Source organism: Eucyclogobius newberryi, unplaced genomic scaffold (genome assembly GCF_026437365.1).
Source record: "Eucyclogobius newberryi isolate DKJ021-1_F unplaced genomic scaffold, fEucNew1.0.hap1 SCAF_21, whole genome shotgun sequence".
Taxonomy (NCBI): Eukaryota; Metazoa; Chordata; class Actinopteri; order Gobiiformes; family Gobiidae; genus Eucyclogobius; species Eucyclogobius newberryi.
In genome coordinates this window covers 17,976,934-17,990,099 of record NW_027315846.1, presented here as the reverse complement: position 1 = coordinate 17,990,099, position 13,166 = coordinate 17,976,934, and the positions used below count along the sequence as shown (strand labels likewise).

General features: G+C 44.2%; 1 protein-coding gene across 3 annotated transcripts in view; it reads right to left on the bottom strand.

Moving 5' to 3' along the window:
- arhgef10 (Rho guanine nucleotide exchange factor (GEF) 10) overlaps positions 1 to 13,166 on the bottom strand; it is a 33,282-nt gene that overhangs the window by 1,941 nt on the left and 18,175 nt on the right. For all 3 annotated transcript variants that reach the window (XM_072457209.1, XM_072457211.1, XM_072457210.1), the window contains 5 exons: positions 13,021 to 13,107; positions 12,720 to 12,946; positions 12,189 to 12,346; positions 8,618 to 8,760; positions 6,998 to 7,172 (listed from right to left, as the gene is read on the bottom strand). In XM_072457209.1, coding sequence (XP_072313310.1) covers positions 6,998 to 7,172; positions 8,618 to 8,760; positions 12,189 to 12,346; positions 12,720 to 12,946; positions 13,021 to 13,107 — 790 coding nt within the window. The remainder of the gene's footprint in view (positions 1 to 6,997; positions 7,173 to 8,617; positions 8,761 to 12,188; positions 12,347 to 12,719; positions 12,947 to 13,020; positions 13,108 to 13,166) is intronic.

Genomic DNA, 13,166 nt, shown 5'->3' with positions numbered 1-13,166 from the left:
AAGCGTGGATAAAAGCTGCTCCTTTGTCCAAAAACAAACTCACCATTGTGGTCCACTTCACACCAAACAAACAAACACAAAAACATTATGTAACAGGATAAGTGAGGCATGATGCTGTAATTGGACAAGGAGGACTAGTTCTTTTGGGACGCACAAGGATAACGGTTATCTGTAAACGAGACATACAGCAAAATGGACTTTTATGAAGTTTTTCCCAAGGTTTCTCTGTTATATTTCGATTGATTCAGGCATGTTTGAGTAATCCTGTAATTGTCCTGAAGTTTTGACCTATCACCAATCCCTGCCCACGTCCTTGTACTTGTACACACATATGGTTAAAACATTTTGCAGTTTGGAGGGGTCAAAAGAATATACCGTATTTTCCGGACTATAAGTCGGTTTTGGCCGGGGTGCGACTTATACTTATATTTATACTTATATACTTATACTCCGGAGCGACTTATATGTGATATTATTTGTTATTTTCACACTTGCAACCGCATTTCATTCTCCAGTGCAACTTATACATGTTTTTTCTTCTCTATTATGCATTTTTTGGCTGGTGCAATTTATAGTCCAGTGCAACTTATAATCCGGAAAATACGGTACTACAAAAGGCCTACTGTAAAGTTTGTAGAACCAAACAGCAAAAGGCAGTAAAGATAGTTTAATTTGAATTTGTGTTAAATTTGTTCACTTTACCACGTCACTCACAAACACACAATCAACACAGCGAGACGATATACAAAGAGGTACGTTCCACAGAAGGAATATACATTTGTTCCTGTGTCAGTCCCTCAGTCCTGCTGTGTGGGAGGCCGAATTGTCATGAGTCATTACTACAGCAACAGCTTGTCTTGAGTTTCCTTATTCAAAAGTAATCCTCTGGGGATTTGGAAAAATTGCTGCCAGTCTCTCCGTTTGACCCTCCTCACTAGTGCTGACCCCTCTTATGGGGCACACACACGCCATACTGCCATTCTGAAAGATCTAGTCACAGTGTAGTCCTTTTACGCCGGACCAAACGCTCAAGACAGCATTCACATGTGCTTCTAATGAGGGCCCAGAATGAACAGAAATATGGACTAGCCTTGCTCAACTTCCGACTTTCATAATATTTGGAGTTCCCCGCCCAGAGGGTGAACTAAAATAAACCCCAAGCGAGAATCAACATGGTCAAGAGCGGCCCTGATCCTTTACCAAAGCACAACTTTGATCTGCACTTAGTCCCGACAACCAACAGCGGGGGGTTTGTCCAAATCCCAAACGTCATCATAATCTAATGAGAGGAGAAATGTCACAGAAGAGTAATAAAACATTCAGTATAATAAGACTATGTAGATTAGGTGCATGGCCCATGATATTGAGCAGGCAGGTGGTGTACAACAAGCATCCAAATAGAAGAAAAGCTGGAGGTGGTATTTACTGATCCCCTTATGTTTGTGTACCATCAGACCACACACTGCTGCCTATTTAGGTCAAATACCCCCGATAAAGCCATCAAGATCCTCAACACAGCAGTAAGCCACTATCCCCTGAGCAATCATGATGGAGGACTCCAAACACCTCAACATTATTCATATATAAATTGTGTCGAAGAAATGTTAAAGTAAATAATTTAGTCAACATACACTAGTCATTTAATTGATTGTAGGATTGTTTAATGGAAGTACTAGTCACTCATTTCCGCTTTAAACAGAAGTTCAATAACAAATCTATTTCCCAATTGATGAGTATGTGCTAATTATTCTCTGTCTAGGTCATTAGCTGCAAATATACAGTGTCTGAATGATCGCAGAGTGAAAACAGAATGATCAAAATGTGAACTCCATGATGGCTTGAGTTAGACCATTACAACTTATTACAGAGCGCTGAGGTGAAGAGTGTATGCAGAACTGCTCCAACATGTGTGAACATGAGAAGGATAACCCCACCTCAGGCACCTTGTGGATTTAACACAGAACCTCAGAGGCATTCATGCTCAGGGCACCGCCCCATGTGGCTTTCTCCAACAGGAAAGCCAAGATTACATTATGCTTTGTAATACAATATGGCATCCAACCAACAGATCAAATCTCTGTATTTGGGTAATATAATAATAGAACAGTAGTGCTTCTTATAATCATGACCAAACTATTCGCGGTTTGCATCAAAAAAATAATGACTGAGATCAATTCCCTTATTTTTTGTGCTGAGACTTCAAAAACAGGTGGGCATTTACTCCTGTCCAGCTTTCAAGCTGACAACTTCAGTTACATCAGAGTTTGTGCTGTAAACAGCACATCTTGTTGCTCCAATTAAATCTGTCGATCCGAGAACAACCTCTCTGCACTTGTGATACTGTATGGGTTCAAACAGGAAATGTGTTTTCACATGGAAACATTGGATTGATTATATTAAAGGCGCAATGGACGATTTTTCGGCGATTTGAGAACGCAGGCGGAAGTGCGCATATGCACTCCCCCGTGCGGACCGATACAACACACACGTGCGTTTGTTTATTAGGGCGACGGATCGCATCGCATCTCTCATCTCCCGTAGATTTCTGTCTACTTCTGAGTCAGCTCAAACTGTCTTTCTCCATCTTCATTTTGCCTCGTACACTGAGGGAACTATATTTTGATCGATCCATGCGCTTAGGCACGCAGAAACGTGGGGACGAACCGCACGCGGCTGCAGGTGAGCGATAGGTGTGTTTTATGATTGATACGTGGCAGAACTAATCGGCAGTCCACGCCACGAGGAAATGAGACTCAGATTTGTGCCAAAAAAATCGTCCATTCAACCTTTAATTACCCTTTCTCCATATATTCCATACAAGTATTAATTTTGGCTGGTCATTATTTGACCAACAATACAATGTTGAATACAAATTAGTAGTGTTTATGACTTAACAAATCTACATGACATCATAATACCCAGCATGCATAGTTTGAGTCACTACGTAAACACTGATGTAATGCCGCAGTTACAATGTCTAAAGAAGAAAGCTGCTCCAGTGACTTGACGACTGTCAAACACAAACACAACCATCGCTTGACTGGAGTCTGTGACTACAATTGGACTTCAGGTCAAATTAAAACAAAATAATGGAAGAAAATGTTCTCACCAAGAGAGTTATAGTAAAGGAATTGTGCCTTTTTGTATAAAGAACATAAAGTACTGTCAATTACTACCCCACTAAATGTGTGGTAGATACACAAACACTGAGAACTGATATGGGTTCAAAAAAGCTCAGGAATGGCCCATAATATAAGGGTTCTGTTCCAGTATTTAGACTGGGGAGCCTTGAAACAGGGACAATGACAAAGTGGACGGACATACAAAAACAAAACTGTCTAATGATGTCAGCTGATAACTGAGAAGGAAGTCGTGCATTCGGCAGTAGTTTGACAACATGAGGTCAAACTACTGCCGGCTCAGAAGCCCTCTATGATGACAACACGAACAAGGCAGTTTACGTCGCCCGGATCGGCGTCACCAGGGCCCCATCCTGGAGCCAGGCCTGGGATGGGTGCTCCATGGCGAGCGCCTGGTGGCCGGGTCTTACCCCACGGGGCCCGGCCGGGCACAGCCCGAAAGAGCGACGTGGGGCCGCCCTCCCGTGGGCCCACCACCCGCAGGAGGATCCATAAGGGGCCGGTGCAGAGAGATCTGGGCGGCAGTCGTCGGCAGGGGCCTCGGCGACCAGATCTCCAGACACAGAGACTAACTCTGGGGACATGGAATGTCAACCTCCCGCTTGTGCGGGAGGTTGAGCGATACCGACTAGATATAGTCGGCCTCACCTCCACGCACAGTTTGGGCTCTGGAACCCATCTCCTCGAGAGGGGTTGGACGCTCCACTTCTCTGGTGTTGCCCGCGGGGAGAGGCGGCGGGCTGGTGTGGGCTTGCTTATAGCCCCTCAGCTCAGCCGCCACGTGTTGGAGTTTACCCCGGTGAACGAGAGGGTCGCGTCCCTCCGCCTTCGGGTGGGGGACAGGTCTCTCACTGTTGTGGCGGCCTACGGGCCGAACAGCAGTGCAGAGTACCCGGCCTTCTTGGAGTCCTTGGGAGGGGTACTGGACAGTGCACCGACCGGGGACCCCGTTGTTCTACTGGGGGACTTCAACGCCCACGTGGGCAATGACAGTGACACCAGGAGAGGGGTGATCGGGAAGAACGGCTTCCCCGATCTGAACCCGAGCGGTGTTCAGTTATTGGACTTCTGTGCAAGCCACGGATTGTCCATAACGAACACCATGTTCAAGCACAAGGGTGTCCATCAGTGCACATGGCACCAGGACACCCTAGGCCGGAGGTCAATGATCGACTTTGTTGTCATGTCATCAGACCTCCGGCCGCGTGTCTTGGACACTCGGGTGAAGAGAGGGGCAGAGTTGTCAACCGATCACCACCTGGTGGTGAGTTGGATCCGCTGGCGGAGGAGGAAGCCGGACAGACTTGGCAGACCCAAGCGCATTGTGAGGGTCTGTTGGGAACGTCTAGTGGAGCCCTCTGTCAGTAGGGTATTCAACTCGCACCTCCGGGAGAGCTTCTCCCATGTCCCGGGGGAGGTTGGGGACATTGAGTCCGAGTGGACCATGTTCTCCGCCTCCATTGTTGATGCGGCTGCTCGGAGTTGTGGTCGCAAGGTCTCCGGTGCCTGTCGTGGCGGCAACCCCCGAACCCGGTGGTGGACACCGGAAGTAAGGGTTGCCGTCAGACTGAAGAAGGAGGCCTATCAGGCCACTCTGGCTTGTAGGTCTCCGGAGGTCATCGACGGGTATCGGCAGGCCAAGCGAGCCGCGGCTCGTGCTGTCGCAGAGGCAAAAACCCGGGCCTGGGAGGAGTTCGGGGAGGCCATGGAGGAGGACTATCGGTCGGCACCAAAGAAATTCTAGCAAACCGTCCGGCGCCTCAGGAGGGGGAAGCAGTGTCTCACCAACACAGTTTACGGTGCTGCTGACCTCGACTGGGGATGTCGTTGGACGGTGGAAGGAATACTTTGAGGATCTCCTTAATCCCTCAGTCTCGTCTTCCGAAGAGGAAGTAGAGACCGGGGACTCGGAGGCTGGCTCATCCATCACCCAAGCTGAAGTCACTGAGGTTGTTCGCAAACTCCTCGGTGGCAGGGCTCCGGGGTGGATGAGATCCGCCCTGAGTACCTAAAGTATCTGGATGTTGTAGGACTGTCTTGGTTGACACGTCTCTGCAACATCGCGTGGCGTTCGGGGACCGTGCCTCTGGACTGGCAGACCGGGGTGGTGGTCCCTCTGTTCAAGAAGGGGGAACGGAGGGTGTGTTCCAACTACAGAGGGATCACACTCCTCAGCCTCCCGGGTAAGGTCTATTCCAAGGTACTGGAGAGGAGAATCCGACCGATAGTCGAACCTCGGATTCAGGAGGAGCAGAGTGGTTTTCGTCCCGGTCGTGGAACACTGGACCAGCTCTATACCCTCCATCGGGTGCTCGAGGGTTCATGGGAGTTTGCCCGACCAGTCCACATGTGCTTTGTGGATCTGGAGAAGGCTTTCGACCGTGTCCCTCGGGGTGTCCTTTGGGGGGTGCTCCGGGAGTACGGGGTCCGGGGCCCTTTGCTCAGGGCTGTCCGGTCCCTGTATGACCGGAGCAGGAGCTGTGTTCGCATTGCCGGCAGTAAGTCAGACCTGTTCCCAGTGCATGTTGGACTCCGCCAGGGCTGCCCTTTGTCACCGGTTCTGTTCATTGTTTTTATGGACAGAATTTCTAGGCGCAGTCAGGGGTCGGAGGGTGTCCGGTTTGGGGACCACAGGATCTCATCTCTGCTGTTTGCAGACGATGTTGTCCTGATGGCTCCATCAAACCCGGACCTGCAACATGCACTGGGACGGTTTGCAGCCGAGTGTGAAGCGGCTGGGATGAGAATCAGCACCTCCAAATTCGAGGCCATGGTTCTCGACCGGAAAAAGGTGGCTTGCCCTCTCCAGGTGGGTGGGGTGTCCTTGCCCCAAGTGGAGGAGTTCAAGTATCTCGGGGTCTTGTTCACGAGTGAGGGAAGGATGGAGCGTGAGATCGACAGGCGGATCGGTGCAGCGGCTGCAGTGATGCAGTCGCTGCATCGGACCGTTGTGGTAAAGAGGGAGCTGAGCCGAAAGGCAAAGCTCTCGATTTACCGGTCGGTCTACGTTCCTACCCTCACCTATGGTCATGAGCTTTGGGTAGTGACCGAAAGAACAAGATCGCGGATACAAGCGGTCGAAATGAGTTTCCTCCGCCGTGTGGCTGGGCGCTCCCTTAGAGATAAGGTGAGGAGCTCGGCCACACGGGGGGAGCTCGGAGTAGAGCCGCTGCTCCTCCACGTCGAGAGGAGCCAGCTGAGGTGGCTCGGGCATCTGTTCTGAATGCCTCCTGGGCGCCTCCCTCGGGAGGTGTTTCAGGCATGTCCCACCAGGAAGAGGCCCCGGGGAAGACCCAGGACACGCTGGAGAGACTATGTCTCTCGGCTGGCCTGGGAATGCCTCGGGATCCCCCCGGAGGAGTTAGAGGAAGTGTCTGGGGAGAAGGAAGTCTGGGAGTCCCTGCTCAGACTGCTGCCCCCGCGACCCGGCCCCGGATAAAGCGGCAGAAGATGGATGGATGGATGGAGGTCACATATTTGTGTGAACTATAAGAAAGCAGCTGTCTGTCTGAAAGACATTGAACTTTGTGCCAGTTTGTTTTGTGTGGATAGGCTCAGCAATTAGAGATATTAGAGATATAAACCATAAACCTGGTCAACAAATTGGCGCTCTATTAAACAACATATTCCTTCATAGAAATCTGACCTGCCTCCAGCTCAGTTTTGAACTACAGGGATTCTAGAATTGTGTTATGTAACGTGAACACAAACTAATAAAGAATTCAAGCTTCTTTTGCACATAATATCAAAAACAGCTTCTTTATTCAAATCAAGTGCTAGTGAAAAGTAGTATTTTTTAATCTTCAAAGGAACTGTAACCCCTAAAATAATATATTTATTTTACACTTCATTCTTACCTGGCAGTATACTGTTGACAGGCGTAGCAATGTTTATGTCCTGTAGTTGCTCTAGGGTCTCAGTGTGGAAAAGACGGAGACTGGAGCCAGAACTAAAGGCGATCCAGATGCCCACCCCAGCCACCACCATGTGGGACACCACCATGCCCTCCTCCTGGTGGGCCTCCAATTGCTTCTGAAAGTGGGATGCACAAATAACTCAATCAAAAATGTATTTAATTTGAGAAACAGGACTTTCAAGTACTTACAATAAGGAAATTAAACAAACCAATGCTGATCAATGACCGTTATAACCCGCTGAATTTTTGATTAAGGTATAATAATCAGAACTTTCATCATCATCAATCATATCTAAAATATATAAATGCATTAATAATCTTAATTCTATTAAATATATTAAACATTTGTGGGAAAGAGAAGGTCATTTTGTTTTGACAGACAAAAAATGTTACATACTTCTCTAAGGAGGACCACAAAATCACATGTTTGGAAAGAATTCTGTGTCAAGTGGCTCATCATGCTCGCCATGTTCTGTTCTATCGCCCTTAAGTATTAGACTAAGATTAACAAAGCGTTGGCCTCCCACGTGACTTCAGAACAACAGTATGTATCTGAACCCCTGCCATGGACACAATAAATGGATACCTTTGGAAAGTTATGGTTGCAGGAATAAAGGCCATTACAATAAAATGGAGGAAACAACTGAACCAACAGTCAAGGACTAGACTGACATTATAATTGACCTTTGAAAAATTGAGGAAATTACCTTAAATTTGAAAATAATACACATTTTGGACATTTTGGAGTGTGAGAACTATGCTGCACCATATTTTACTTTATGCATGCTCTTTCTGTTTCTTGTTTGTGTTCTGTGTTCTTTTTATGTTAATGTTATTTTACTGTGAAAAAAAAAGAAATACAAATGATGCTACATTGTTTCTTGTGGAACTCTAAACATTGAAAAGTTTGGTGTCAGTGGGTTGAATATGTGAGATGTCCAATAACACCACACAAACAATACCAATGTCTACTACAATTTCACATTATCTGCTTCACGTTCATTAAAATTTCCGTTCCTTGGGAGGCCTACAAACCGGGCTTTCACTGAGAGTTACATAATCTTAGTCACACGCTGCTTCATGTGGAGGTGGACTTATTTTCGGAAACAGGGAGGCCAACTGAAAGTGTGTCAGTGCTTCTTACTTGAACATTCAGATTTACAAGCAAAGACAAACTGTATTTCTTATTTTAGGTGGTAAAGAATTGCAATTTCATCCCCTTTTCTTAGTGTTTCCTCTGGTTTCGTGTTTTTCAGGACTCACACTGGTCAAGTCCTCGAGGAGAGAGAATGAGGAAGGCAGGTGGTCCAACATAATGAGCTTAATGGGGTTAAACTGATTATGAACGAGTGCATGTCAGAGAACGAGTGCTATTCCTGGGCTCGTAGCATGTGTGTCCATTTCCTACACTAATGGTGAGTTTATCCAACGAATGCCAACTGTAATGCGCGCCCCAATATAGACCCTTATGTTTACGTTCAAAAGTTGAATTGCTTTCTATTATTGTTCTGCCTCCTCAGTTTACCCAATCACAATAAAACGACAGCGGTGAGTTGCATACCTCGACATAATGGGATTGGGTGCTGATGATGAAAACCTGCCCTCCCGATGAGGCCCAGAGGTGCTCCTCCACTGCCAGCATGGCCTTCACAGGTAGAACGCCCAGCTTCAGCACTTTAGGCCTGTCAACGCTCCACAAACCATCTGGAAAAAAGCAACACTGGATTCAATTAATGTGATACTGTACATAAGAGGGGGCAATATTGACAAAAATGAATACTGTATCTCGACAACGCTCCGGGAAGTTTGGGTAGTTTTTTGGGTAGGGCTTAGCTGTTCAAATTTCAGTCTTCTCTCAAATGTTTATAATGTGGACTTCAAATAAAATAAATGACAAATCCAATAGCAAATCCAAAATGCACCTTTTCTTCCTGCCTGTCTAACTCATTGACTGCTGATGGCTTCCAAAGCCATCACTGTGAATATAGATGTGTTGAGAGGCATTAGTCAGAGTGGAGCTCTATCCCACACACACCTCCTACACAGTGCTCAACATGTGCCCGGACACCTACAGTGCCAGCTCTGGGACAGAAGAAAACACAAGCGCTGCTTTATTAATATGTACGCGCACCTAATCCTGGCAAATTTGAGATGTGAATTACTGTTAAATGTAAGTAAATGTAAGATAATAGAGCAGTTTACTTATTTATTTTATTTTATTCAAGTTCAATAAGATAAGTTAAGTTAAGACCAGATACCACTTTCCCTGAGAAATCTAGTCCAAGAAGCAAATGTGGCCACACCAGTAGAGTTTGTTTTGAAAAGGCACAAAGACTGCTATTGAAAGAAGAACCATGCAGAGAGATGTGTTCTTGTAAAGCCGCCATAATTACAGCGGAACCAAAAGGTAACTTGGCTCTGAAAACTCGAGGTGGGACCAGAATTCCAGTGCTATGTGTATATTATTGTAGTAATCATACAACGAAGAAGCACTTTTAGACCATGAGATGTGAATGCCAACCTGCTGAAATACATCTCTCAGGAGCAGCAGATGTATTACTACTGTGCTTTATTAGATAGTATGTTTCCTAGTGCTGGATCAAATAAAGCAGGAGTGTATTAGAAATGGCAGAACAGAAAGACGTTGTGTTCTTTTACTGAGCAGCTATGACACGTGCCCTTTGCTGAATCTCTTTGACACAGCTCGATACGAACAAGCGAGCGGGGCAGAATGAGGATGACTGGACAGCATCAGCAGCGTAGTCATGATATCACGCTGTAGTCTGTCCAATAAGAGTCACAAGATAGCATTCAGTAGATAAAGTAAGTGTATTCATATCTCAGGGAGGGAGATATTGATAAAAAAAAAAACTTACTATATCTCATTTTTTATTATTCCAATGAGCAATCTATTAGCAATGAAAAAGAAATGTGCTTTATTGAGGTTCATGTATTGTACAAAGCATGAATGGACAATAAAGGTAATCACAAATCACTTTAATCAGCTCTTTTTGAAGCCTTTTTAAAATGGTTTATCTAAATAGATGATAAACACAATATTCAAATTATCGCCAAAACAACGCCTCTATTCATATCTGAAATGTACAGCAAGCGGTTAAGTCTCATCACTCTAAAATATAAGGGATTCTGATTCAGAAGAGCCCGTTTCTATGGGCCAAAGAAATTATCTTCTGTTCATATTTCATTTTGTATGAGTCATTAATAAGTCTAGACGGAAAAAAACCTTGCAACAGGGAACTATTGCAACAGATAATAACTAGGCATAAACCGAAAGTTAAACTACAGTTACAGTGCAGGTTGGTGCATGCACAATAACTGTGCATGCACAGCTGTGTGAGAAAGAACAAAAAGAAATAATTAAAAATCAACTGCTATATAACTACTAGGGCGTATTTGCAGGTATTATTAAAAGTCAGTATGTGCTTCAGCAGGGTACGACACATATTTAGGTCAATCATCTGTAACTTCAAGCTTGTGACAGCTTTATTTCTTAGATATTCTTTACGTCAGAGAAAAAAAGTTAAAAGAATCTAAGACAAATGGAGGAAACAGCCAAAAAACGTGTCCCAAGGCATATTCTTAGGTACACATAGGCAAGAACACACTGATTAAATGAGCTCAGCAGAGAAAAATATGCAGCCAAAATCTTTTCCGCATTTGTGTCAGTGCTCAGGAGGGAAAGACTTAAATAGGTCACCTCGAACAGATTGTCTTCTCCAAGACAAAGTGCAATCTACAACAGTAACCCTCAGCAGAGAAGACCCACTGACCCTGAGATCCACCGTGAAGAGTCTCAGGGCAGGACGGCAACGGTCCAGGGACACAAAGACCGAGAGACTGACCACCGAAGTGGAACATTTTAAAACAAGTAATGATGTAATAACCTGATCTACAAGGTTTGTTTGAAACTGTTATGTTGAAGAGATGCAAAATACAATATTATGTCAAGTAGTTGCAGAAAGCTCATATTAAAAGAATCTAGTCATAATTCTGCCCTAGTGTGGTTCATTCTACAGTCTATTAAAAAATTAAGTTAATCGATTAATCGCAACTAATTCATTATAGAAATAGTTTAGTTTCAAGTAGAAAAATGGTTTACACATATCCCAAAACATGCCATGAGCTGAGAAAAGACCAGAAAAAATTAAATGTTTTTAATGAAAAAACCTTTTTGTCCGCCAGGATGTCCTCAAATGGTTCAAGTTTTTATATTTATCTAGTTAAAACTGAGAGAAATTCTCATATTTAATGGCTTGTTGTGTTTTAAACAACTAATCGATGAATCAAAAGAATAATCCCAAGACTGATCAATCACCAAAATAATTAGTTAGTTCTAGCCTTAAAATGAACCCTCATCCAAGGTGACTACAGGTAGATTTTAAGCTGTTCACACGTACATTACACACAAAAAAACCCAAATGAAACCTGTACTAGATCAGGACTAAACCAAGTCTCAATTAGGACCAAATTATAACAATGAATGCACCCCTGCTTTGGCCCTGTTCTTGTCCCATTTGTATTTGTCCAATTGTGAAAATAAAACTAATTTTGAAACCTGAAGAAATAGTGTAAGGTAATTAGAGGTGGGACATATATTGAAAAGTTGTATTGGAATTGTTGTTTCTTGCTAAAATTAGACTATTGAGTGTATTGTCCATAATTAAAACTATTAAAAATGAACTCAGAAAGAGAAAGCAACCTGAACCGAAGCCTTTCTATAGACACGTTTGTGCACATTCCTGATGCATGAAAATATTGTTATTGAAATAATGTAAAACATGTTGAGCTATACATTTTTGTCAATATTGTGCATCTCTTAGTGTAATTCTAGAAAATTGTAAAGAGGAGGTTGAATAAGAAGCTATAAGTACCGATATGAGTGTATGCAGTGCTGGGCTGTAAACACAGGAACCGCACACATTCAGGTTGAACAGTAAAACTGGGTGATTTAGGGTAGACTAAATATTTACTTCAGTCTTATTCAACCCTCTCCAATGAAGACACAGTTTTGCAGTCACATATACTTAACCTTAGTAATTATACTCATTCAGAGTCTGAACTGGCATCACAAAGAGAGACCTCTGAGGAGAAGACGGAGGAGGGACACAAACCTGCTGCTCTGGAGTAGACAAGCACCGAGCCGCTCACGAGGCCCACGTAGAGACAGTGTTTCTGATACACGAGGCTGGTCACCGTGGATTTGTCGGGAGTGAAAAAATGCTGTAGACGGACTTTCTTTGACCGCTGACTGCTCTTGTACACAATGATACTGAAAAGACAGCATAATAAGGGGAAAACTTCAGCAACTTCAGCGTTAAACTTATGATCAATGGTCTACTTAATAACACCTTAAATCACATATCATACAGAAGAGTCTATTGATGGCATCAGAAGATTCTATTGAGTTTGGGACTCGTATAATGTGCATATTTTGGTATGTTAATGTAATCAATACATGGAGATAGGCGGTAGGTAAATTTACAATTCATTTCCAAATTTTTGTTATAACTTCAGGGGCTAGTCACTAATGTTCAAGTTGAACTTTTGAGCATTTTTATTTTGAATTATTCTTAAAAAAATGCCAGCCTTACATTCTAGAATCTGAAAACTACCAATATATTTACAGAATTGATTATTTTTACCTGCCCTCCTCCATGCCCAGACACACGGTGGGGCTTTCAGCAGCTTTCCCCGCTGGTGTGATGTTGTTCTCAAACACAGTCTCTCCATTCTCCTGGGGTCGCTCAGCCGGAACATAGGCCATGCACAGGATACGAGACTCCACGTTAAAACACTCTGTCACCTTTGGGCTGGAGTACTGCATGGCCACAATAGCTATTTGTCCCATCTGATTTGTACAACTTGCAACCTAAAAAAACAAAACAATAATGCTTAACAAAAAATGTGTACATTTCTTCTCGAGACAATGGATAAGAATCTCACCCAGACACATCCATGTCCCAGGAGTGGTGTATCAGCAGTGCTCTCTGTATTGATGTGGGGCTCTGGGTTGTGGACAGCACATTCCACCTGCCACATATGAAGTTAAAACAGGTTGTAATACAGTTTGTGGCATTTAAGTTCTAACA